Source organism: Phyllobates terribilis, unplaced genomic scaffold (assembly GCF_046119375.1).
Source record: "Phyllobates terribilis strain yellow unplaced genomic scaffold, ASM4611937v1 Scaffold_12__6_contigs__length_324123572, whole genome shotgun sequence".
NCBI classification, from domain to species: Eukaryota; Metazoa; Chordata; class Amphibia; order Anura; family Dendrobatidae; genus Phyllobates; species Phyllobates terribilis.
This window is the reverse complement of record NW_027362772.1, coordinates 84,722,904-84,750,614: the sequence shown is the minus strand read 5'-3', so window position 1 is coordinate 84,750,614 and position 27,711 is coordinate 84,722,904. Positions and strand designations below refer to the sequence as shown.

Sequence of the window (27,711 nt, the reverse complement as noted above, 5' to 3'; positions counted from 1 at the left end):
CATGTGACCAGCAAAGGAAAAAAAACCTAACAGCAAGGTTCTAACAATAGGTAGAAGCGAGAGCCGACGTTCCTACACGTAGAGACCTCTCTATAGGTAGAAGCGAGAGCCGGCGTTCCTACACGTAGAGACCTCTCTACAGGTAGAAGCGAGGGCCGGCGTTCCTACACGTAGAGACCTCTCTATAGGTAGAAGCGAGAGCCGACGTTCCTACACGTAGAGACCTCTCTATAGGTAGAAGCGAGAGCCAACGTTCCTACACTTACAGACCTCTCTATAGGTAGAGGAGAGAGCCGGCGTTCCTACACATAGAGACCTCTCTATAGGTAGAAGCGAGAGCCGACGTTCCTACACGTAGAGACCTCTCTATAGGTAGAAGCGAGAGCCGGCGTTCCTACACGTAGAGACCTCTCTATAGGTAGAAGCGAGAGGCGGCGTTCCTACACGTAGAGACCTCTCTATAGCTAGAAGAGAGAGCCGGAGTTCCTACACGTAGAGACCTCTCTATAGGTAGAAGCGAGAGCCGGCGTTCCTACACGTAGAGACCTCTCTATAGGTAGAAGCGAGAGCCGACCTTCCTACACGTAGAGACCTTCTATAGGTAGAAGCGAGAGCCGGCGTTCCTACACGTAGAGACCTCTCTATAGGTGGAAGCGAGAGCCGGCGTTCCTACACGTAGAGACCTCTCTATAGGTGGAAGCGAGAGCCGGCGTTCCTACACGTAGAGACCTCTCTATAGGTGGAAGCGAGAGCCGGCGTTCCTACACGTAGAGATTTCTCAATAGGTAGAAGCGAGAGTCGTCATTCCTACACGTAGAGACCTCTCTATAGGTAGAAGCAAGAGCCTGCGTTCCTACACGTACAGACCTCTCTATAGGTAGAAGCCAGAGCCGGAGTTCCTACACGTAGAGACCTCTCGATAAGTAGAAGCGACGTTCCTACACATAGAGACCTCTCTATAAGTAGAAGCGACGTTCCTACACGTAGAGACCTCTCTATAGGTAGAAGCGAGAGCCGGCGTTCCTACACGTAGAGACCTCTCTATAGATAGAAGCGAGAGCCGGCGTTCCTACACGTAGAGACCTCTCTATAGGTAGAAGTGAGAGGCAGCATTCCTACACGTAGAGACCTCTCTATAGGTAGAAGCGAGAGCCGGCGTTCCTACATGTAGAGACCTCTCTATAGGTAGAAGCGAGAGCTAGATTTCCTACACATAGAGACCTCTCTATAGGTAGAAGCCAGAGTCGGCGTTCCTACACATAGAGACCTCTCTATAGGTAGAAGCAAGAGCCGGAGTTCCTACATGTAGAGACCTCTCTATAAGTAGAAGCAACGTTCCTACACGTAGAGACCTCTCTATAAGTAGAAGCGACGTTCCCACACATAGAGACCTCTCTATCGGTAGAAGCGAGAGCCGGCGTTCCTACACGTAGAGACCTCTCTATAGGTAGAAGCGAGAGCCGGCGTTCCTACACGTAGAGACCTCTCTATAGGTAGAAGCGAGAGCTAGAGTTCCTACACATAGAGACCTCTCTATAGGTAGAAGCGAGAGCCGGAGTTCCTACACGTAGAGACCTCTCAATAAGTAGAAGCGACATTCCTACACGTAGAGACCTCTCTATAAGTAGAAGCGACGTTACTACACGTAGAGACCTCTCTATAGGTAGAAGCAAGAGCCGGCGTTCCTACACGTAGAGACCTCTCTATAGATAGAAGCGAGAGCCGGCGTTCCTACACGTAGAGACCTCTCTATAGGTAGAAGGGAGATCCGGCGTTCCTACACATAGAGACCTCTCTATAGGTAGAAGCGAGAGCCGGCGTTCCTACATGTAGAGACCTCTCTATAGGTAGAAGCGAGAGCCGGCGTTCCTACACGTAGAGACTCTCTCTAGGTAGAAGCGAGAGGCGGAGTTCCTACACGTAGAGACCTCTCTGTAAGTAAAAACGACGTTCCTACACGTAGAGACCTCTCTATAGGTAGAAGCGAAAGGCGCCGTTCCTACACGTAGAGACCTCTCTATAAGTAAAAGCGACGTTCCTACAAGTAGAGACCTCTCTATAGGTAGAAGCGAGAGCCGGCTTTCCTACACGTAGAGACCTCTCTATAGGTAGAAGTGAGAGCCGGCGTTCCTACACGTAGAGACCTCTCTATAAGAAGAAGCGACGTTCCTAAACGTAGAGACCTCTCTATAGATAGAAGCGAGAGCCGGCGTTCCTACACGTAGAGACCACTCTATAGGTAGAAGCGACGTTCCTACACGTAGAGACCTCGCTATAGGTAGAAGTCAGAGCCGGCGTTCCTACACGCAGAGACCTCTCTATAGGTAGAAGCGAGAGCCGGCGTTCCTACACGTAGAGACCTCTCTATAGGTAGAAGCGAGAGCCGGAGTTCCTACACGTAGAGACGTTTCTATAGGTAGAAGCCAGAGGCGGCGTTCCTACACATAGAGACCTCTCTATAGATAGAAGCAAGAGGCAGCGTTAATACACGTAGAAACCGCTCTATAGGTAGAAGCGAGAGCCGGCGTTCCTACACGTAGAGACCTCTCTATAAGTAGAAGCGACGTTCCTACACGTAGAGACCTCTCTATAAGTAGAAGCGACGTTCCTACACGTAGAGACCTCTCTATAGGTTGAAGCGAGAGCCGGCGTTCCTACACGTAGAGACCTCTCTATAGGTAGAAGCGAGAGCCGGCGTTCCTACACGTAGAGACCTCTCTATAGGTAGAAGCGAGAGCTAGAGTTCCTACACATAGAGACCTCTCTATAGGTAGAAGCGAGAGCCGGAGTTCCTACACGTAGAGACCTCTCTATAAGTAGAAGCAACGTTCCTACACGTAGAGACCTCTCTATAAGTAGAAGCGAAGTTCCTACACGTAGAGACCTCTCTATAGGTAGAAGCAAGAGCCGGCGTTCCTACACGTAGAGACCTCTCTATAGATAGAAGCGAGAGCCGGCGTTCCTACACGTAGAGACCTCTCTATAGGTAGAAGCGAGAGCTAGAGTTCCTATACATAGAGACCTCTCTATAGGTAGAAGCGAGAGCCGGAGTTCCTACACGTAGAGACCTCTCTATAAGTAGAAGCAACGTTCCTACACGTAGAGACCTCTCTATAAGTAGAAGCGAAGTTCCTACACGTAGAGACCTCTCTATAGGTAGAAGCAAGAGCCGGCGTTCCTACACGTAGAGACCTCTCTATAGATAGAAGCGAGAGCCGGCGTTCCTACACGTAGAGACGTCTCTATAGGTAGAAGGGAGATGCGGCATTCCTACACATAGAGACCTCTCTATAGGTAGAAGCGAGAGCCGGCGATCCTACATGTAGAGACCTCTCTATAGGTAGAAGCGAGTGCCGGCGTTCCTACACGTAGAGACCTCTCTATAGGTAGAAGCGAGACGCGGAGTTCCTACACGTAGAGACCTCTCTATGAGTAAAAACGACGTTCCTACACGTAGAGACCTCTCTATAGGTAGAAGCGAAAGGCGCCGTTCCTACACGTAGAGACTTCTCTATAAGTAAAAGCGACGTTCCTACACGTAGAGACCTCTCTATAGGTAGAAGCGAGAGCCGGCGTTCCTACACGTAGAGACCTCTCTATAGGTAGAAGTGAGAGCCAGCGTTCCTACACGTAGAGACCTCTCTATAAGTAGAAGCGACGTTCCTACACTTAGAGACCTCTCTATAGGTAGAAGTGAGAGCCGGCGTTTCTACACGCAGAGACCTCTCTATAGGTAGAAGCGAGAGCCGGCGTTCCTACACGTAGAGACCTCTCTATAGGTAGAAGCGAGAGCCGGAGTTCCTACACGTAGAGACCTCTTTATAAGTAGAAGCGACGTTCCTACACGTAGAGACATCTCTATAGGTAGAAGCGAGAGCCGGCGTTCCTACACGTAGAGACCTCTCTACAGGTAGAAGCGAGGGCCGGCGTTCCTACACGTAGAGACCTCTCTATAGGTAGAAGGGAGAGCCGGTGTTTCTACAAGTAGAGACCTCTCTATAGGTAGAAGTGAGAGGCGGCGTTCCTACACGTAGAGACCTCTCTATAGGTAGAAGTGAGAGGCGGCGTTTCTACATGTGGAGACCTCTCTATAGGTAGAAGCAAGAGGCGGCGTTCCTACACGTAGAGACCTCTCTATAGGTAGAAGCGAGAGCCGGCGTTCCTACATGTAGAGACCTCTCTATAGGTAGAAGCGAGACGCGGAGTTCCTACACGTAGAGACCTCTCTATGAGTAAAAACGACGTTCCTACACGTAGAGACCTCTCTATAGGTAGAAGCGAAAGGCGCCGTTCCTACACGTAGAGACTTCTCTATAAGTAAAAGCGACGTTCCTACACGTAGAGACCTCTCTATAGGTAGAAGCGAGAGCTGGCGTTCCTACACATAGAGACCTCTCTATAAGTAGAAGCAAGAGGCGGCGTTCCTACACGTAGAGACCTCTCTATAGATAGAAGCGAGAGCCGGCGTTCCTACACGTAGAGACGTCTCTATAGGTAGAAGGGAGATGCGGCGTTCCTACACATAGAGACCTCTCTATACGTAGAAGCGAGAGCCGGCGATCCTACATGTAGAGACCTCTCTATAGGTAGAAGCGAGTGCCGGCGTTCCTACACGTAGAGACCTCTCTATAGGTAGAAGCGAGACGCGGAGTTCCTACACGTAGAGACCTCTCTATGAGTAAAAACGACGTTCCTACACGTAGAGACCTCTCTATAGGTAGAAGCGAAAGGCGCCGTTCCTACACGTAGAGACTTCTCTATAAGTAAAAGCGACGTTCCTACACGTAGAGACCTCTCTATAGGTAGAAGCGAGAGCCGGCGTTCCTACACGTAGAGACCTCTCTATAAGTAGAAGCAAGAGGCGACGTTCCTACACGTAGAGACCTCTCTACAGGTAGAAGCGAGGGCCGGCGTTCCTACACGTAGAGACCTCTCTATAGGTAGAAGGGAGAGCCGGTGTTTCTACAAGTAGAGACCTCTCTATAGGTAGAAGTGAGAGGCGGCGTTCCTACACGTAGAGACCTCTCTATAGGTAGAAGTGAGAGGCGGCGTTTCTACATGTGGAGACCTCTCTATAGGTAGAAGCAAGAGGCGGCGTTCCTACACGTAGAGACCTCTCTATAAGTAGAAGCAAGAGGCGACGTTCCTACACGTAGAGACCTCTCTACAGGTAGAAGCGAGGGCCGGCGTTCCTACACGTAGAGACCTCTCTATAGGTAGAAGGGAGAGCCGGTGTTTCTACAAGTAGAGACCTCTCTATAGGTAGAAGTGAGAGGCGGCGTTCCTACACGTAGAGACCTCTCTATAGGTAGAAGTGAGAGGCGGCGTTTCTACATGTGGAGACCTCTCTATAGGTAGAAGCAAGAGGCGGCGTTCCTACACGTAGAGACCTCTCTATAGGTAGAAGCGAGAGCCGGCGTTCCTACATGTAGAGACCTCTTTATAAGTAGAAGCGACGTTCCTACACGTAGAGACCTCTCTATAGGTAGAAGCGAGAGCCGGCGTTCCTACACGTAGATACCTCTCTACAGGTAGAAGCGAGGGCCGGCGTTCCTACACGTAGAGACCTCTCTATAGGCAGAAGGGAGAGCCGGTGTTTCTACAAGTAGAGACCTCTCTACAGGTAGAAGCGAGGGCCGGCGTTCCTACACGTAGAGACCTCTCTATAGGTAGAAGGGAGAGCCGGTGTTTCTACAAGTAGAGACCTCTCTATAGGTAGAAGTGAGAGGCGGCGTTCCTACACGTAGAGACCTCTCTATAGGTAGAAGTGAGAGGCGGCGTTTCTACATGTGGAGACCTCTCTATAGGTAGAAGCAAGAGGCGGCGTTCCTACACGTAGAGACCTCTCTATAGGTAGAAGCGAGAGCCGGCGTTCCTACATGTAGAGACCTCTCTATAGGTAGAAGCGAGACGCGGAGTTCCTACACGTAGAGACCTCTCTATGAGTAAAAACAACGTTCCTACACGTAGAGACCTCTCTATAGGTAGAAGCGAAAGGCGCCGTTCCTACACGTAGAGACTTCTCTATAAGTAAAAGCGACGTTCCTACACGTAGAGACCTCTCTATAGGTAGAAGCGAGAGCCGGCGTTCCTACACATAGAGACCTCTCTATAAGTAGAAGCAAGAGGCGGCGTTCCTACACGTAGAGACCTCTCTATAGATAGAAGCGAGAGCCGGCGTTCCTACACGTAGAGACGTCTCTATAGGTAGAAGGGAGATGCGGCGTTCCTACACATAGAGACCTCTCTATAGGTAGAAGCGAGAGCCGGCGATCCTACATGTAGAGACCTCTCTATAGGTAGAAGCGAGTGCCGGCGTTCCTACACGTAGAGACCTCTCTATAGGTAGAAGCGAGACGCGGAGTTCCTACACGTAGAGACCTCTCTATGAGTAAAAACGACGTTCCTACACGTAGAGACCTCTCTATAGGTAGAAGCGAAAGGCGCCGTTCCTACACGTAGAGACTTCTCTATAAGTAAAAGCGACGTTCCTACACGTAGAGACCTCTCTATAGGTAGAAGCGAGAGCCGGCGTTCCTACACGTAGAGACCTCTCTATAAGTAGAAGCAAGAGGCGACGTTCCTACACGTAGAGACCTCTCTATAGGTAGAAGTGAGAGCCAGCATTCCTACACGTAGAGACCTCTCTATAAGTAGAAGCGACGTTCCTACACTTAGAGACCTCTCTATAGGTAGAAGTGAGAGCCGGCGTTTCTACACGCAGAGACCTCTCTATAGGTAGAAGCGAGAGCCGGCGTTCCTACACGTAGAGACCTCTCTATAGGTAGAAGCGAGAGCCGGAGTTCCTACACGTAGAGACCTCTTTATAAGTAGAAGCGACGTTCCTACACGTAGAGACCTCTCTATAGGTAGAAGCGAGAGCCGGCGTTCCTACACGTAGATACCTCTCTACAGGTAGAAGCGAGGGCCGGCGTTCCTACACGTAGAGACCTCTCTATAGGCAGAAGGGAGAGCCGGTGTTTCTACAAGTAGAGACCTCTCTATAGGTAGAAGTGAGAGGCGGCGTTCCTACACGTAGAGACCTCTCTATAGGTAGAAGCGAGAGCCGGCGTTCCTACATGTAGAGACCTCTCTATAGGTAGAAGCGAGACGCGGAGTTCCTACACGTAGAGACCTCTCTATAGGTAGAAGCGAAAGGCGCCGTTCCTACACGTAGAGACATCTCTATAAGTAAAAGCGACGTTCCTACACGTAGAGACCTCTCTATAGGTAGAAGCGAGAGCCGGCGTTCCTACACATAGAGACCTCTCTATAAGTAGAAGCAAGAGGCGGCGTTCCTACACGTAGAGACCTCTCTATAGGTAGAAGTGAGAGCCAGCGTTCCTACACGTAGAGACCTCTCTATAAGTAGAAGTGACGTTCCTACACTTAGAGACCTCTCTATAGGTAGAAGTGAGAGCCGGCGTTTCTACACGCAGAGACCTCTCTATAGGTAGAAGTGAGAGCCGGCGTTCCTATACGTAGAGACCTCTCTATAGGTAGAAGCGAGAGCCGGAGTTCCTACACGTAGAGACCTCTTTATAAGTAGAAGCGACGTTCCTACACGTAGAGACCTCTCTATAGGTAGAAGCGAGAGCCGGCGTTCCTACACGTAGAGACCTCTCTACAGGTAGAAGCGAGGGCCGGCGTTCCTACACGTAGAGACCTCTCTATAGGTAGAAGCGAGAGCCGGAGTTCCTACACGTAGAGACCTCTTTATAAGTAGAAGCGACGTTCCTACACGTAGAGACCTCTCTATAGGTAGAAGCGAGAGCCGGCGTTCCTACACGTAGAGACCTCTCTACAGGTAGAAGCGAGGGCCGGCGTTCCTACACGTAGAGACCTCTCTATAGGTAGAAGGGAGAGCCGGTGTTTCTACAAGTAGAGACCTCTCTATAGGTAGAAGTGAGAGGCGGCGTTCCTACACGTAGAGACCTCTCTATAGGTAGAAGTGAGAGGCGGCGTTCCTACATGTAGAGACCTCTCTATAGGTAGAAGCGAGAGGCGGCGTTCCTACACGTAGAGACCTCTCTATAGGTAGAAGCGAGAGGCGGCGTTCCTACACGTAGAGACCTCTCTATAGGTAGAAGCGAGAGGCGGCGTTCCTACACGTAAAGACCTCTCTATAGGTAGAAGCAAGAGCCGGCGTTCCTACACGTAGAGACCTCTCTATAGGTAGAAGCGAGAGCCGACATTCCTACACGTAGAGACCTCTCTATAGGTAGAAGCGAGAGCCGACGTTCCTACACGTAGAGACCTCTCTGTAGGTAGAAGCAAGAGCCGACGGTCCTACACATAGAGACCTCTCTATAGGTATAAGCGAGAGCCGGCGTTCCTACACGTAGAGACCTCTCGATAGGTAGAAGCGAGAGCCGACGTTCCTACACATGGAGACCTCTCTATAGGTAGAAGTGAGAGCCGACGTTCCTACACGTAGAGACCTCTCTATAGGTAGCAGCGAGAGCCGACTTTCCTACACGTAGAGACCTCTCTATAGGTAGAAGCGAGAGCCGGCGTTCCTACACGTAGAGACCTCTCTATAAGTAGAAGCGAGAGCCGACGTTCCTACACGTAGAGACCTCTGTATAGGTAGAAGCGAGAGCCGACGTTCCTACACCTAGAGACCTCTCTATAGGTAGAAGCGAGAGCCGGCGTTCCTAAAATGATAGGATTCTCTATAGGTAGAAGCGAGAGGCGGCGTTCCTAAAATGATAGGATTCTCTATAGGTCAGTATGTCAACACTACAGAGTACTCCGTACATAGCGAGACCTCTGTCTATACAGAGACCTCCAATCTTAGTACACAGAGTCCTCCATACATACAGAGACCTCCAATCTTTGTACACAGAGGCCTCCATGCATTAAGAGACCTCCAACCTCCGTATAGGGACCTCGGTGCATGCAGAGACCTCAGAGTGCGTCTTGCAGACCATTTGATTGTGACTTTGGTCACAGACTTCACTATTTCTGGTATGGACCCCGCAGATTGTGATGACCCAGCGATGGATCTTTTGTGCTGGACTTGTGTCGTTGTGGTTGTGACAGGAGGATTCGGTCCAAATACCAAATGCACATTTTGCTCAAACAATGGAGAATACTAAAAACGCCGTCCTAATGAAGTGACTTTGCTGACGCTGGCTACAGCCTGACCCCCGATAGGACCAAAGCCAGCAGCTTGCATAAAAGCCTACAAAGAGAAGTGTTACCTGTGGCTATCCTCAATAAAGGGGCATTTACACCGGCCGGCCAGACGAGCGACCAAAACAGAACATGCGCCAGCAAGAACATCGAGAACTGACGTGTGATCCATTACCGATCGCTCTATGCACATGGGAAGTACAGGCGGCCCCATCTTGAACCACCGCTCGGCTTCTACATTGCTGGTTGACCTCGGTAAATGTTAATATTTGAAGAGATCCTGCCATGAAACATCTTTTTCCTTTTCTCCACAGGAACACTTTGATCCGTTGATTTCTCTATGGCGGTGTTGAGTAATACCCAGAATGATGATGTGTTTGAAGAACGAGACACGTCTTCAGGATTGTCCATCGGAGCTCTCAGGCCCCCCCACCCAGCTGTGGTCCGGGGCTCGCTCCACCCTGTATACAGAAAGCACCCTGTAATTATTACACTGGACTATTGCTATAAGACTGCAGCACTAAGAGATAGGGATGTAAACACAGCACACGGGAACCCGAAGACAAGATGTCTGGAATGAGTCCATAGAGACGCCAAGTCCTGCCCGAGCTGCCCCATGTCTGGACCTCTGCCGAGGGACCCAATCTCAAGCAGAAGGTCCCCACAGTCTTGGGCTTCAGCACAGTCAGTTCGCTCTGGTGGGCGTCATCACAAGTGCATTCTGGGTCCTAGCGTGTTGATGAGATGAGCCCTCATGATTTGGATGCTTGTTAGGATCTTCTTTTGATGTCCTATTAATGAGATGCCCAACCTCCTGATGTCCCTGTGGAGAGAGTGCAGAAGTTATGATCGACCTCCATCTCTTACATGAGATTTCTGCATTTCTTAAGACAATAGCCTCTACACAACACAGTAAAGATGATGGGAGTTATACCTGATATTTCAAGTCCCTTGGAGGGTTCAGCCATAACTCCCAGCAGCACGCCGCAGCCTCGGGGTCGTATCTGTCACAGAACTTCCCTTTACTCCCTATATCTGGTCACTCGCTCCTGTCACCTGCATCTCAAAAACCAGAATCCGACCTTTTCTCACCTTTAAACTGCTAAAACTCTTCCTGTCGCTCTCATTCACTCTCGTCTGGACTACTGCAACTCTCTACTGATCGGTCTCCCTCTCACCAACCTCTCTCCTCTCCAATCCGTCCTGAATGCGGCAGCCAGGGTTGTATTCCTGTCCAGCTGCTTCACCGATGCCTCCACCTTGTGCCAGTCATTACACTGGTTACCCATCCGCTACAGGGTCCAATATAAACTCATCGCTCTCACCCACAGTTCTGCACCGCCTTATATCTCCTCTCTCATCTGTCTACCATCCTACCCATCCTCTCCATTCTGCAACTGTTCTAAGACTAACATCCTCCAGAATCCGACCTTTTCTCACCTTTGAAACTGCTAAAACTCTTCCTGTTGCTCTTATTCACTCTCGTCTGGACTACTGCAACTCTCTACTGATCGGTCTCCCTCTTACCAACCTCTCTCCTCTCCAATCCGTCCTGAATGCAGCAGCCAGGGTTGTATTCCTGTCCAGCTGCTTCACCGATGTCTCCACCTTGTGCCAGTCATTACACTGGTTACCCATCCGCTACAGGGTCCAATATAAACTCATCGCTCTCACCCACAGTTCTGCACCGCCTTATATCTCCTCTCATCTGTCTACCATCCTACCCATCCTCTCCATTCTGAAACTGTTCTAAGACTAACATCTTCCATAATCCGAACCTCGCACCTCCGTCTCCAAGACTTCTCTCGTGCTGCGCCAGTTCTCGGGAATGCTCTACCCTGAACAATCCGACTGATACCTAGCTCCAACTTTTAATACATTCTTTATAAACACATCTCCTTAGACAGACCTATCACCTCACTAACCTAACTCTGCCCTGTTCCCTCTTTTCTAAATTTTACTCCGAACCGTGTCCCTCCTCTTTATCAGTCTCCGCATCCTCCAGTACCCAGTAGCACTTGGTACAGATACAGATCCTGGCTGGTGACGGATCCTGCGGCTTTATATCAAACGCCCTATTTATTAGAACGATGGCCGGACCATACATGACCGCACTGGTGGACACAGCGAGAAAAGGTCCCCTATGCAAGAACAATATATGGGCCTTTTGCCGCCCTAGAGCTCCTATAAATGCGAAAGGGCACCTGCTTTGGAGGTGGTAGTAGCCCCCTTACCCCTTGGGCTGCACAGGTAGCACCAATGATATGTCCGCCCCTGCATGTTCTACCTATTGGGTCTCCCCTATGTCTTTATAGGTGGTAACTTGTGAGCAGCAGGACCCTCACTTCCGTTACTGGTGAACCGTGTGCTACATTGTGTTGTCTTTATTGTCTGCACATGTCCCCGCTTATTGTACAGCGCTGCAGAATATGTTGGCGCTATAGAAAGACAATTATTAGAAATTTGCGCCATCTTCCCAGGGTATGGACTGATCATCCCCTATATATGTACAGCATGTGCTTTCCCTCCCAGGGTACATCGGCACCATTTCCCCCAGGGGACATCTGCACCATGTACACCCCCCTCCTTCAGCATGTCTGCACCATTTCCCCCAGAATACATGCCCACCATCACCCATGTGTTCCAGTGTACTCACTCTATATTCATCCTCATCACCATGCCCAGTGAGCGGTATCCACCCATCAAAAAGTTCTCCTTGTATTGCCCCAGTTTGATGGAGTCCAGCCAGTCATCCACTGTGCCGCAGCTGGTAAAATCAAAGAGCCCCCGGTCCAGTTGTGGCTGGGCGATTCTAGAAGAAGAGAGGTCACACTCCCAATAGATGGCATGTGAGAGCAATCACGTCATCCGATATGAAGGGGCTACATGGCCTTTACGGACTCCCGCTCACTTATATCATCTCATTGTACCTGGTTATGAAGGGTGGTCCCATAGGTGGAGGGGCTCTAAGTCGTGCACAGCAGTTTCTGGGATTTACTTTACATCAATCACATGGACATTGAGGTAAGCATTCAGAATTACTTCCACCCTTCCATTGTAAATCCATTCGAAATTTGGTTTATTGGTAAAACTTTCCACTGTCTCCAATGAAACAAGAACAATGCGAATAGCTGAGCACAACTAGTACAACAACTGGTTTTCCACTACCTGGATGAGGCAGGGAGAGGAAGCCGTCACCGGCTGCCACTAGATTCCTGGGGAGGCAGGCGGTTAAAGCCCTCTGGTGACGGCAGAAGATCTGCAGCGAGGTGTGATGGCAGCAGGTGCTGAGGTTTCATCACTGAACTCATCACCTCTAGTTCCTCCAGTTCCTCCAGAGGAACTCATCACAAGACATCACCTCTACTGACCCGAAAGTATATGAAAAGTCAACTCTAATGCGCTCACAGTATGGAAACAACTATAGACGTTTGGGCGTTCTGATCTGTGGAATGAGGAAGCAAAACTGTAACTTTTTGGGCTTATGAATCCTTGATGTGTCTGGAGAAGGAAGAATGAAGCAGATGCTGAAAAGAACACCTAACATGGCGGGCGCTCAGTGATTCGTAAAGTCAATCATGGAGGGGTATTGGTGATGTCTACAGAGAAGCATTGCGGGGACTCTGTGCTGTCTACAGTGAAGCTTGACGGGGGCTCGGAGATGTCTACAGTGAAGCATGACGGGGGCTTGGTGATGTCTACAATGAAGCATGATGTGTCAGGTGCTCAGTGATGAGTACAGTGAAACATGGCGGGGCTTGGTGATGTCTACAGTGAAGCATGGCAGGGGCTCAGTAATATCTACAGTGAAGCTTGATGGGGGCTTGGAGATGTCTACAGTGAAGCATGGTGGGGGGCTCAGTAATATCTACAGTGAAGCTTGACGGGGGCTTGGTGATGTCTACAGTGAAGCTTGACGGGGGCTTGGAGATGTCTACAGTGAAGCTTGACGGGGGCTTGGTGATGTCTACAGTGAAGCTTGACGGGGGCTTGGTGATGTCTACAGTGAAGCATGATGTGTCAAGTGCTCAGTGATGAGTACAGTGAAACATGGCGGGGCTTGGAGAGGTCTACAGTGAAGCATGGTGGGGGGCTCAGTAATATCTACAGTGAAGCTTGACGGGGGCTTGGTGATGTCTACAGTGAAGCTTGACGGGGGATTGGTGATGTCTACAATGAAGCATGATGTGTCAGGTGCTCAGTGATGAGTACAGTGAAACATGGTGGGGCTTGGAGTTGTCTACAGTGAAGCATGGTGGGGGGCTCAGTAATATCTACAGTGAAGCTCGACAGGGGCTTGGAGATGTCTACAGTGAAGCATGATGGGGACTATGATGTCTACAGTAAAGCATAAAAAGAGCAAAGAAAAGGGGCGCAAAATAGCACGATTATCTGATAACAATATTAGAGGTAAGAGATGAAAATGCCCACCTTTAGGGGTTGTGATATGCACAACCCATGGAAAAGACATAAGACTAGGTGCTGCTGCAAGCACAAATCCCTCGGGATACATCATTAGTGTTAGGGGTCTGGGTGATGGAACACTCTGTGCTGCGGTGCAAGGAGGGACCAGAGAGGCGTGACTAAGTGCATACTCGGACCGACCCAGGTCACCCGGCGGCTTAATCGACTCCGTGAACCAGGGAGGGACCGGGCAGGTGAACCAGGTGCCACTCTGGGACCGACCTTGTGTGAGAGCAGGTGACCCCCAAGGGTCAGATGACAGGAGTTAACCAGTACAGCGGATGAGCACGGCAGGAAGGCTGGCGGGTGGTCCGAGTAGATAAGCAGGCAGGTACGGCTAATAGACAGGTGCTCCGGGTAGGCAAGCTGGCGGACATGGCAGGTTACTTGGCAGGTGCTCCAGGTAGGCAGGCTGGTGGGCACGGCAGGTAACTGGCAGGTGCACCAGGTAGGTAGGCTGGCGGGCACGGCAGGTAACTGGCAGGTTCTACAGGTAGGCAGGCTGGCGGGCACGACAGGTTACTGGCAGGTTCTCCAGGTAGGCAGGCTGGCGGGCACGACAGGTGACTGGCAGGTGCTCGAGGTAGGCAGGCTGACGGGCATGGCAGGTAACTGGCAGGTGCTCCAGGAAGGCAGGCTGGTGGGCACGACAGGTTACTGGCAGGTTCTCCAGGTTGGCAGGCTGGCGGGCACGGAAGGTAACTGGCACACTGGCGGGCAGGACAGTTAGACAGACTGGCAGGAAGAACTATAAGACAGCCTGGCGGGCTGGACTGTAGACAGACTGGTGGATAGGACTGACAGGCAGCGGGACCTGAGGGCTGAGGAAAGTGTTAGCACACGAAACAACAACCTTGCACAGGCACCTCCATTTTGGAGGAGGTGCCTTATAAAGGGGACGTCCTCCAGCCATTGGCCGGGGATTCTTTAGGACAACGCGCGCGGCCCCCCAAGAGGGAGGGAGCACACACGCGCGCCCTAAGCACAGTGCCCGGGAAACTGCGAGCAGTGCGCGCCACAGCAACAGCAGGGGAGTAGGAAGACGCCAGACCGGAACCGCGGCGGTGAGGGGAATGGCATCTCTGCCCGGCAGGAGGCAGGGACGCCGAAGCTACAGTACCCCCCCCCCCTTTTACGCCCCCTCTTCTTTAGGCCCGCAAAAAAATTTTTAAGAAGATGAGGGGCATGAATGTTCTCCCTGGGTTCCCAAGACCTCTCCTCCGGGTCAAACCCCTTCCCATCCACAAGAAAGAAGGTCTTCCTCTTACTCTCTTGGTGGCCAAAATGTTCTCTACCTCAAAGACGTCCTCAGTGGAGACTGGAGCTGGGGTGGTACTTGGATCGTCAGAGAAAGAATTAAGGACAACTGGTTTGAGGAGAGATACATGAAAGGAGTTGGGAATCCGTAAGGTAGCCGGGAGTTTCAGCTTGTAAGCCACGGGATTGATTTGGTTCAGAACCTCGAACGGACCGATGAACCGCGGACCCAACTTATAGGAAGGTATCTTGAGACGAACATATTTGGAGGAAAGCCAGACCTTGTCTCCCGGACGGAATTGAGGCAGATCCAGACGTCTTTTATCAGCATGCTTCTTCATCCGCTTGGAGGACTGAAGACGCGCAGCTCTAGCCGAAAATTCACTGACGAGAGACTCCGCGGCAGGATTGTCCACCGAAGAGGAGACTGGAAACAGAATCCGGGGTTGTTGACCGTAGACCACAAAAAACGGGGATTTAGTAGAAGACTCGCTCTCATGGTTGTTATAGGAAAACTCGGCCCAGGGCAGGAGCTCAACCCAATCGTTATGGTGAGCGTTGACGAAGAGCCGGAGAAAGCTGGTAAGGGCCTGGTTTATATGTTCCACTTGACCATTGGACTGTGGATGGTAAGCAGAGGAGAAATCCAAAGAGACATCCAGCAGCTTGCACGTAGCTCTACAGAAGCGCAAAGTGAACTGGATCAGACAAAATGTGGAGGGGTAGGCCGTGAAGATGGAAGATGTGAAGGATGAAGTCCTTAGCCAGAACGGATGCAGATGGAAGACCAGGCAGAGGGAAGAAGTGGGCCATTTTAGAAAAGCGGTCAGCGACCACCCAAATGACCGTACAACCGGCAGAAACAGGGAGATACATGATGAAGTCTATTGCAATGTGTTGCCACTGGGCAGCAGGTACAGGAAGAGGAAGAAGACGGCCGGCAGGAAGATGCCTGGGGACCTTGTTACGAGCGCAGGAGGAACAAGCCACAACAAAGTCTGCAACATCCTTGCGTAGGGAAGGCCACCAGTAATGTTGGATGATGAGCAGAAAGGTCTTCCTCTGGCCAGCATGATCGGCTAGTTTAGATGAATGGCCCCAGAGTAGAACCTTCTTCCGATCCTGAACCGCTACAAAGGTCTTACTTTGTGGAAGATGAGATAAGTCAAACGGAGCAACAGTCATTACTTTGGAGGGATCAATGATATTTAGAGGCTCCTCCTCTTGGTCGGAAGACAGGAATGAGCGGGATAGAGCATCAGCTTTAATGTTCTTGTCCGCCGGGCGGTAGTGCAGAGTGAAGCAGAATCGGGCAAAGAATAGAGACCACCTAGCCTGACGCGGATTGAGTCTTTGGGCGTTCTGCAGATAGGCAAGGTTTTTGTGGTCAGTGTAGATGACCACCGGGTGCAGAGAGCCCCCTCCATCAAATAGCGTCACTCCTCCAGCACTAATTTGATGGCCAGCAGCTCACGATCTCCTATGGAGTAGTTGCGCTTGGACGAGGAGAAGAGCTTGGAGAAGAAGCCGCAGGTTACCATTCTCCCGGACGGGGATTTCTGGGTGACCACAGCTCCGGCTCCGGAGGATGCATCAACCTCCAGGAAGAACTGCTTGTTGCAATCCGGACGGTGCAGCACTGGAGCGGAGGAGAAGGCTTATTTAAGGGAGACTAAGGCCTTCTCCGCTTCGGAAGTCCATTCCCTGGGATTTGCTCCTTTACGGGTGAGCGTGGAGATTGGAGCAGTCTGGGAGGAGAAATGAGGAATAAAGAGGCGGTAATAGTTTGCGAAGCCCAGGAATCTCTGAATCGCCTTCAACCCCTCCGGTCGGCCACTTTAAGATGAGAGACACCTTCTCGGGATCCATCCACAGGCCAGTCTCGGAGATAATATAGCCCAGGAACGACAGAGAGGTCTGCTCAAAGAGGCATTTCTCGTATTTAGCGTATAGGCGATTCTTCCGGAGCCTCAGCAGAACCTGACAAACATCCCTCCGGTGTGTGGGCAGATCCGGAGAGAAGACCAAGATATCGTCCAGGTACACCACCACGCAAGAATACAGGAGATCACGGAAGATGTCGTTAACTAATTCTTGGAAGACGGCTGGAGCATTACCGAGACCAAAGGGCATCACGCGGTATTCATAGTGACCGTCCTGGGTGTTGAATGCCGTCTTCCACTCGTCTCCCTGGCGGATCCGGACCAAATTGTACGCCCCACGAAGATCGAGCTTGGTGAAGATCTTCGCGCCTTTAAGGCGGCCAAACAGCTCCGAGATGAGAGGCAGGGGGTACTTATTTTTGATGGTAATCTGGTTTAGGCCCCTGTAATTGATGTAGGGACACAGTGAGCCATCTTTCTTCTTGACGAAGAAGAATCCTGCTCCAGCCGGAGAGGTGGATTTCTGGATAAATCCCCAAGCAAGATTCTCCGCTATGTACTCAGACATTGCCCGGGTCTCAGCCAGCGACAAGGGGTAGATACGCCCGCGGAGAGGAGAAGCACCGGGTACCAGGTCGATAGGGCAATCATACGGCCTATGAGGTGATAGTGTCTCCGCTTCCTTTTTGTCAAAGACGTCCGCATAGGACCAGTGGGGTGCTGGCAGACCAGGTAGATTAGCCGGAGTAGACGGGGGTCGAGCAGGACGAACTGGAACCAGACAGGACTTATGGCATTCATGACCCCAACGGAGCACTTCACCAGATCTCCAATTCAGGATGGGCTCATGTCTTTGTAACCAGGGTAGACCAAGCAAGAGGGAGTGAGAGAGATGGGACAGCACATGAAAGGAGATCTTCTCCGAGTGCAGCATTCCCACCTGAAGGGTTACAGGCTCTGTGACAAGCAAGATGGTTTCCGGAAGAAGCCTCCCATCCACGGAGGCAACCGCCAACGGTTCAGCCAAACGTACGGTAGGAATCTGATACCGCTCCACAACAGCCTGTTGAATGAGGTTAGGGTTAGAATCCAGATGGGCAGTCTTGAAGAAGTGGGTCTCACCACTGGAAATAGAAACAGACAGAGTCAAGGACGGAGAGGATTTACTCTTGCTTAGGACGACCTCTCCGAGCGGTCCTAGACACTGGAGTTTCCCAGCCTCACCGGGCAGGAAAGGATCAGATGCTCTATACTGCCACAGTAGAAGCAACTCCCCTCAGCTCGGCGCGTCTCCAGGCGAGACTTGACCATCTTGGTTTGGTCAATTTGCATTGGCTCAGGCGAACATGCCCGAGGCATTGCTGGTTGCGGGATTGGCCTTTGGAATGTTGGAGCAAGACGCGGAAATCTTCCCTCTCGGGTCATCTCCTTAGCACGTTTCAGAAAACGGATGTCAATCCGGGTAGCTAATGACACAAGGTCGTCCAGGGTGGAAGGGATGTCACGACCGGCTAGTTCATCCTTGATCCATCCGGAAAAACCCTCCGAAAAGGTGGACACAAGGGCCTCATTGTTCCAGATGTGAGGGTCCGGAAATGTATGGCATACTGGCCCACAGTGAGACTCCCTTGGCAGAGACGAAGAAGTGAGGAGGCAGTAGAAGATTTTCGTCCGGGCTCATTGAAGACCTTCTGGAAGGCAGCGAGGAAAGCCAGAAGATCGGACACCAGGGGGTCCCCTCTTTCCCACAGAGGGTTTCATCATGCCAATGCCTCTCCGGTGAGTTGAGACATGATGAACGCCACCTTGGCCCAGTCGGAGGTGAACTGGTGTGCCAGGAGTTCAAAGTGCAGTGTGCACTGATTTATGAAGCCCCGACATAAGACGGGATCACCACCAAAACGTGGAGGTGCAGAGAGCCGGGGTCCAAAGCTGGGTGCCACAGCGCCACTGGGTTGAGGTGCCGCCAGAGCGGGTGCCGCTCGGTTAGAGACGGAAATAGTCGAGGCGGGAGTTTACTGTCCGCAGACAGGTACGGCTGATAGCCAGACAGGTGCTCCTGGTAGGCAAGCTGGCTGACACGGCAGGTTACTTGGCAGGTGCTCCGGGTAGGCAGGCTGGCGGGCACGGCAGGTAACTGGCAGGTGCTCCAGGTAGGCAGGCTGGCGGGCACGGCAGGTAACTGGCAGGTGCTCCGGGTAGGCAGACTGGCGGGCACGGCAGGTAACTGGCAGGTGCTCCAGGTAGGCAGGCTGGCGGGCATGACAGGTTACTGGCAGGTGCTCCAGGTAGGCAGGCTGGCGGGCACGACATGTAACTAGCAGACTGGTGGGCTGGACTGTAGACAGACTGGTGGGCTGGACTGACAGGCAGCGGGACCTGAGGGCTGAGGAAAGTGTTAGCACACGAAACAACAACCTTGCACAGGCACCTCCATTTTGGAGGAGGTGCCTTATAAAGGGGAAGTCCTCCGGCCATTGGCCGGGGACTTTCTAGGACGGTGCGCGCGGACCCCCAAGAGGGAGAGAGCGCGCCCCAAGCACAGTGCCCGGGAAGCTGTGCGCAGATCGCGCCACAGCAGCAGCAGGGGAGCAGGAAGCCGCCGGACGGGGACCGCGGCAGTGAGGGGAACAGCGTCTCTGCCCGGCAGGAGGCAGAGACGCCGATGCTACAATTAGACTGTCGGTAAGCAAGCGCAAAACTATTCATGTGACCGGGGACAATTCAAATTGAGTGGGCGACAACAAGCCGGACTGAATAAAGTACAGTAAAACATGGCAGGGGTTCGGAGAGGTCTACAGTGAATCATGGTGGGGACCCAAAGAAGCATGGCGGGGGCTCAGTAAGGTCTACAGTGAAGTTTATTGTTGGCTCGGCAGAGATATTTAAAGTGAAGCATGGTGGGGGCTCGATGATGCCTACAGTGAAGCATGGCAGGGGCTCAGTGATGATTACAGTGAAGTATGGCAGGGGCTTGTTGATGACTAAAGTGAAGCATGGCAGGGGTTCTGAGATGTCTCCAGTAAAGCATAACAGGGGCTCAGGGAAGTGTACAGTGAAGCATGACAGGGGCTCGTTAATGACTACACTGAAGCATGGTGGAGGCTCTGATGTCTTCAGTGAAGCATGGCGGAGGCTCAGCTATGTCTACAGTGAAGCATGGCGTGGGCTCAGAGATGTCTACAGTGAAGCATGGGGGGGCTCGGAGATGTCTACAGCAAAGCATGGTGTGGGCTCAGAGATTTCTATAGTGAAGCATGGTGGGGGCTCGATGATGCCTACAGTGAAGCATGGCAGGGGCTCAGTGATGACTACAGTGAAGTATGGCAGGGGCATGGTGATGACTAAAGTGAAGCATTGCAGGGGTTCTGAGATGTCTACAGTGAAGCATGACAGGGGCTCAGTGAAGTGTACAGTGAAGCATGACAGGGGCTCGTTAATGACTACAGTGAAGCATGGTGGAGGCTCTGATGTCCACAGTGAAGCATGGCGGAGGCTCAGCTATGTCTACAGTGAAGCATGGCGTGGGCTCAGAGATGTCTACAGTGAAGCATGGGGGGGCTCGGAGATGTCTACAGCGAAGCATGGGGGGGCTCAGTGAAGTGTACAGTGAAGCATGGTAGGAGCTCAGTAATGTCAACAGTTAAGCTCGACAGAGGCTCGGAAATGTTTAAAGTGAAACAAGGTGGAGGTCTCAGTGATGATTACAGTGAAGAATGTTGAGGGATCAGTGATGTCTACATTGAAGCATGTTGAGGGTTCAGATGTCTACAGTGAAGCATAGCAGGACCTTGGAGATGTCTACAGTGAAGTATGACTGGGACTCATTGAGCTGTGCAGAGAAGCATGGCGGGGGCTTTGATTATAGTGAAGCATGACAGGGGCTCAGTGATGTCTGCAGTGAAACATGGTGGGGGCTCAGTAATGTCTACAGTGAAGCTCAAAGGGGGCTCAGTGATGTCTATTGAAGCATGGCTGGGGGCTCAGTGATGTCTACAGTGAAGCATGTTGAGGGATCAGTGATGTCTACAGTGAAGCATGGCGGGAGCTCGGAGATGTCTGCAGTGAAGCATGGTGGGAGCTCGGAGATGTCTAAAGTGAAACAAAGCGGAGCCTCGGAGATGTCTACAGTGAAGTATGGCACGGGCTCACTGAACTGTACAGTGAAGCATGGAGGGAGCTCAGTAATGTCTATAGTGATGCTCGATGGGGGCTCAGTAATGTCTACAGTGAAGCTCGATGGGGACTTGGAGATGTCTATAGTGAAACTTGATGGGGCTCAGAGATGTCTACAGTGAAGCTTGACGGGGGGCTTGGAGATGTGTAGAGTAAAGTAAAGCATTGCAGGGGCTTGGAGATGTCTACAGTGAAGCATGGCGGGTGCTCGGAGATGACTACAGTGAAGCATAGCGGGGGTCCAGTGAAGCATGGAGGGGGCTCAGTAATGTCTACAGTAAAGCTCAATGTTGGCTCGGCAGAGATGTCTAAAGTGAAGCATGGCAGGGCCCAGTCAAGCATGGCGGAAGCTCAGTAAAATCTACAGTGAAGTTCAATGTTGGCTCTGCAAAGATGTCTAAAGTGAAGCATGGTGGGGGCTCGATGATGCCTACAGTGAAGCATTGTGGGGGATTAGTGAAGTGTACAGTGTAACACAGCAAGGGCTCTGTGATTTTGATTTCTCTCTCCTCTCCGGACTTCCAGGAGAAGTCCGTGTTCGGAGTTCAGCCCCGGACAATAGGTGTCCAGTACGAACCCCAAACTTTACACTTGGGGTTTGCTCATCTGAACTGAAGACGCATGTCAAGGTGGCGGTTTATAAAAAAACCACTTGTTATATTACTTGTTTTCAGATAATGACATTGTTCTCGTTTCATTGGTTTCTTGCTCGCAGAAGAAAGGATTCTACATTCTATTTTTACACTGAATTCACAATGCGGGGTGGAGGGGGATCTGATTACAACCGTATCGGAGACATTTAGTGGAATCCTCTATGGTACGACGTGCAGCCCTGGAGAGAAGCCGAGCTTCTTCCTCTTGAGGCAGTGCTGTGGGTACCTTTATCAGGGGTCACTTTGCAGGGGACGTTGCGGTGACCATCACTGATTGGGAGTTCACTGTGCAGGGAGGAGGGGGACAGAGCTCTCTCACCAGCTATTAGTGCGCTCTGTGACCTGTGCAGGCAGAGTAGAGCTCATGGTCTGGGACAATGGCAAAGGCCACTCCAGGCGGGGGGGGGGGAGAAGGTGAGCTTTGACCATCACTTCTTAACTGCTATGGGAGAGTTTTCTGCATGTTGTTTGACATTTGCAGGAGGAGAGGAAAAGCTATTCCTGCTCCCCATGTACATGGTGGGTCCTATGTTATCTCTCCTGCTCTGTAATCGAGGTGTAATAATGACATTACTGCTGACTCCAGACCGGGTAGTGACCACATGTGGTAGACTCGGTGATAGGAAGGGGACATGCATCATGTAGGTGTCTGCGGTGGGACTGCTGCCCGCTGTAGCTTTGTATATGGTCACTGGACCTACGGACATGTCTGTTGTACCTGCTGACTGTGGCGCTCAGCTTCAGGTGCTCTGGATTACGAATGAGCTTGTCCAGAATACTGACGATCAGGGAGAATCGTGGCCTCTCGTTGCGCTCCCGCTGCCAGCAGTCCAGCATAAGTTGGTGTAACGCGGTCGGGCAGCCCATTGGAGCAGGCAAGCGATACCCTTCTTCAACCGAATTTATAACCTGAAACCAAGGAAAAGAACTAGCTATTTCTCCTAACATCTTATCCTCTTCTTCCAACCCTTTTGAGATCTATGGAAGGTCAGCTTCTACATAGTGCAGCTTACATAGATACATACAAAGCTAGACCATAGATCTGTATCTGGAGAGAACATGGTGGAGAGATTGCAGCCCTGAAGAGCGCTCCCAGGCAGCTCACTTATAGAAAATCTGGGATTTACAAAGGAATCTGAAGGCCATGCTTGTCCTTCCACCTCCCTATGGGGATCACAGGACAATAATTGGATACATACATCTCGATTAGTCATGTTCCAATAGGGCCTCTCTCCATAAGCCAAAACCTCCCACATTACAATGCCGAAACTCCACACATCGCTGGCAGAGGAGAATTTACGGTAGGTGATGGCTTCTGGTGCTGTCCAGCGGATGGGGATCTTCCCTCCCTAAAAATACAGAATAGTTGTTGCATCATATCTTATTTTGTTAGCTTTATAAAATCATATTGTACAGTTCTTACTTTTATAGTGTTTAGATATCACCTGGAAATTACTACTTGGTAGGAAATATTGTCACCAAATGACCCTGTGAGCAGATGATGGCATGACCAAAGAACAGACAACAGTGCGACAAAAGAACAGTGTGACAAGACAACAGTGCGACAAAAGAACAGTGTGACCAGACAACAGTGCGACAAAAGAACAGTATGACCAGACGATAGTGTGATCACAGAACAGTGTGACCAGACAACAGTGCGACCAAAGAACAGTGCGACAAAAGAACAGTGTGACCAGACGATAATGTGATCACAGAACAGTGTGACCAGACGATAGTGTGATCACAGAACAGTGTGACCAGACAACAGTGTGACCAGACAACAGTGCGACCAAAGAACAGTGTGACCAGACGATAGTGTGACCACAGAACAGTGTGACCACACAACAGTGCGACAAAAGAACAGTGTGACCAGACGATAATGTGACCACAGAACAGTGTGACCACACAACAGTGCGACCAAAAAACAGTGTGACCAGACGATAGTGTGACCAAAGAACAGTGTGACCAGACGATAGTGTGACCAAAGAACAGTGTGACCAGACGATAGTGTGACCACAGAACAGTGTGACCACAGAACAGTGTGACCAGACGATAGTGTGACCACAGAACAGTGTGACCAAAGAACAGTGCGACCAAAAAACAGTGTGACCAGACGATAGTGTGACCACAGAACAGTATGACCAAAGAACAGTGTGACCAGACAACAGTGAGACAAAAGAACGGTGTGACCAGACGATAGTGTGACCAAAGAACAGTGTGACCACACAACAGTGCGACCAAAAAACAGTGTGACCAGACGATAGTGTGACCACAGAACAGTGTGACCAAAAAACAGTGTGACCAGACGATAGTGTGACCACAGAACAGTGTGACCACAGAACAGTGTGACCAGACAACAGTGCGACCAAAAAACAGTGTGACCAGACGATAGTGTGACCACAGAACAGTGTGACCAAAGAACAGTGCGACCAAAAAACAGTGTGACCAGACGATAGTGTGACCACAGAACAGTATGACCAAAGAACAGTGTGACCAGACAACAGTGAGACAAAAGAACGGTGTGACCAGACGATAGTGTGACCAAAGAACAGTGTGACCAGACAACAGTGCGATCAAAGAACAGTGTAACCAGACGATAGTGTGACCAAAGAACAGTGTGACCAGACAACAGTGAGACAAAAGAACGGTGTGACCAGACGATAGTGTGGCCAAAGAACAGTGTGACCAGACAACAGTGCGACCAAAGAACAGTGTGACCAGATGATAGTGTGACCACAGAACAGTGTGACCAAAGAACAGTGTGACCAGACAACAGTTTGACCAAAGAACAGTGTGACCAGACAACAGTGCGATCAAAGAACAGTGTAACCAGACGATAGTGTGACCAAAGAACAGTGTGACCAGACAACAGTGAGACAAAAGAACGGTGTGACCAGACGATAGTGTGGCCAAAGAACAGTGTGACCAGACAACAGTGCGACCAAAGAACAGTGTAACCATACAATAGTGTGACCAAAGAACAGTGTGACCAAACAACAGTGCGACAAAAGAACAGTGTAACCAGACGATAGTGTGACCACAGAACAGTATGACCAGACAACAGTGCAACAAAAGAACAGTGTGACCAGACGATAGTGTGACCAAAGAACAGTGTGACCAGACAACAGTGCGACAAAAGAACAGTGTGGCCAGACAATAGTGTGACCCAAGAACAGTGTGACCAGACGATAGTGTGACCAAAGAACACTGTGACCAGACAACAGTGCGACAAAAGGACAGTGTGACTAGACGATAGTGTGACCAAAGAACAGTGTGACCAGACAACGGTGCGACAAAAGAACAGTGTGACCAGACAACAGTGTGACCAAAGAACAGTGTGACCAGACAACAGTGCGACAAAAGAAGAGTGTGACCAGACGATAGTGTGACCAAAGAACAGTGTGACCAGACAACAGAGCGACAAAAGAACAGTGTGACCAAGGAACAGTGTGACCAAAGAACAGTGTGACCAGACAACAGTGCGACAAAAGAACAGTGTGACCAGACAACAGTGCGACAAAAGAACAGTGTGACCAGACAACAGTGTGACCAAAGAACAGTGTGACCAGACAACAGTGCGACAAAAGAACAGAGTGACCAGACAACAGTGCGACAAAAGAACAGAGTGACCAGACAACAGTGCGACAAAATAACAGTGTGACCAGACAACAGTGCGACAAAAGAACAGAGTGACCAGACAACAGTGAGACCAAAGAACAGTGTGACCAGACAACAGTGCAACAAAAGAACAGAGTGACCAGACAACAGTGCGACAAAAGAACAGAGTGACCAGACAACAGTGCGAACAAAGAACAGTGTGACCAAAGAACAGTGTAACCAGACAACAGTGCGACAAAAGAACAGTGTGGCCAGACGATAGTGTGACCAAAGAACAGTGTGACCACACAACAGTGCGACAAAAGAACAGTGTGACCAGACGATAGTGTGACCAAAGAACAGTGTGACCAGATGATAGTGTGACCAAAGAACAGTGTGACCAGACGATAATGTGACCAAATAACAGTGTGACCAGACGATAGTGTGACCAAAGAACAGTGTGACCAGACGGTAGTGTGACCAAAGAATAGTGTGACCAGACAACAGTGCGACAAAAGAACAGTGTGACCAGACGACAGTGTGACCAAAGAACAGTGTGACCAGACAACAGTGCGAAAAAAGAACAGTGTGACCAGACAACAGTGCGAAAAAAGAACAGTGTGACCAAAGAACAGTGCGACAAAAGAACAGTGTGACCAGACCATAGTGTGACCAAAGAACAGTGTGACCAGACAACAGTGTGACCAAAGAACAGTGTGACCAAAGAACAGTGTGACCAGACAACAGTGAGACAAAAGAACAGTGTGACCAGACAACAGTGCGACAAAAGAACAGTATGACCAGACAACAGTGCGACAAAAGAACAGTGTGACCAGACAACAGTGCGACAAAAGAACAATGTGACCAGACAACAGTGCGACAAAAGAACAATGTGACCAAACAACAGTGCGAAAAAAGAACAGTGTGACCAAAGAACAGTGTGACCAGACAACAGTGCGACAAAAGAACAGTGTGACCAGACCATAGTGTGACCAAAGAACAGTGTGACCAGACAACAGTGTGACCAAAGAACTGTGTGACCAAAGAACAGTGTGACCAGACAACAGTGCAACAAAAGAACAGTGTGACCAGACAACAGTGCGACAAAAGAACAGTGTGACCAGACCATAGTGTGACCAAAGAACAGTGTGACCAGACAACAGTGTGACCAAAGAACTGTGTGACCAAAGAACAGTGTGACCAGACAACAGTGCGACAAAAGAACAATGCGACCAGACGACAGTGTGACCAAAGAACAGTGTGACCAGACAACAGTGCGAAAAAAGAACAGTGTGACCAAAGAACAGTGTGACCAGACGATAATGTGACCAAAGAACAGTGTGACCAGACGATAGTGTGACCAAAGAACAGTGTGACCAGATGATAGTGTGACCAAAGAACAGTGTGACCAGACGACAGTGCGACAAAAGAACAGTGTGACCAGACGACAGTGTGACCAAAGAACAGTGTGACCAGACGATAGTGTGACCAAAGAACAGTGTGACCAGACTACGGCGTGACCAGAGAACAGTGTGACCAGACGACAGTGTGACCAGAGAACAGTGTGACCAGACTACGGCGTGACCACAGAACAGTGTGAGCAGACTACGGCGTGACCAGAGAACAGTGTGACTAGACGATAGTGTGACCAGAGAACAGTGTGACCAGACTACAGCGTGACCAGAGAACAGTGTGACTAGACGATAGTGTGACCAGAGAACAGTGCGACCAGACTACAGCGTGACCAGAGAACAGTGTGACCAGACTACAGCGTGACCAGAGAACAGTGTGACCAGACTACGGCGTGACCACAGAACAGTGTGAGCAGACTACGGCGTGACCAGAGAACAGTGTGACTAGACGATAGTGTGACCAGAGAACAGTGTGACCAGACGACAGTGTGACCAGAGAACAGTGTGACCAGACGACAGTGTGACCAGAGAACAGTGTGACCAGACTACGGCGTGACCACAGAACAGTGTGAGCAGACTACGGCGTGACCAGAGAACAGTGTGACTAGACGATAGTGTGACCAGAGAACAGTGTGACCAGACTACAGCGTGACCAGAGAACAGTGTGACCAGACTACGGCGTGACCAAAGAACAGTGTGACCAGACTACGGCGTGACCACAGAACAGTGTGACCAGACTACGGCGTGACCACAGAACAGTGTGACCAGACGAAAGCGTGAGCATACAATAACATGACCAAATGACGTGAGTAGATGATAATGTGAATAAATAACAATATAATGATAAAGTGATCAATGTGACCAGAGAAAATTCAGAATATATGTACAGCCTGCAGGTCATCTCACCGTTGTTGTGTATGCGGCATCTGGGTCATCCTCAAGTATCCTGGACAAACCAAAGTCTGACACTTTACACACCAGGTTGCTGTTTACCAAAATGTTACGAGCTGCTAAATCTCGGTGAACGTAGCCCAGGTCAGAAAGGTATTTCATTCCAGAAGCAATTCCCCTTAACAAGCCAACAAGCTGGATTATAGTGAAGTGGCCATCCCGGCTCTGGAATAAACATAT

The 27,711-nt window shown here is 50.6% G+C and overlaps 1 protein-coding gene across 1 annotated transcript in view; it reads right to left on the bottom strand.

Annotated features, from left to right (window-relative positions):
• Nucleotides 1-8,844: 8,844 nt before the first annotated feature.
• Nucleotides 8,845-27,711, bottom strand: part of EPHA8 (EPH receptor A8) — a 213,007-nt gene continuing 194,140 nt past the window's right edge. Inside the window, exons 13-17 of the mRNA XM_073656022.1 lie at nt 27,487-27,696; nt 22,771-22,920; nt 22,290-22,480; nt 11,795-11,950; nt 8,845-9,961 (exon numbers count right to left, since the gene is read on the bottom strand). Coding sequence (XP_073512123.1) covers nt 9,847-9,961; nt 11,795-11,950; nt 22,290-22,480; nt 22,771-22,920; nt 27,487-27,696 — 822 coding nt within the window. The 3' untranslated portion in view covers nt 8,845-9,846. The remainder of the gene's footprint in view (nt 9,962-11,794; nt 11,951-22,289; nt 22,481-22,770; nt 22,921-27,486; nt 27,697-27,711) is intronic.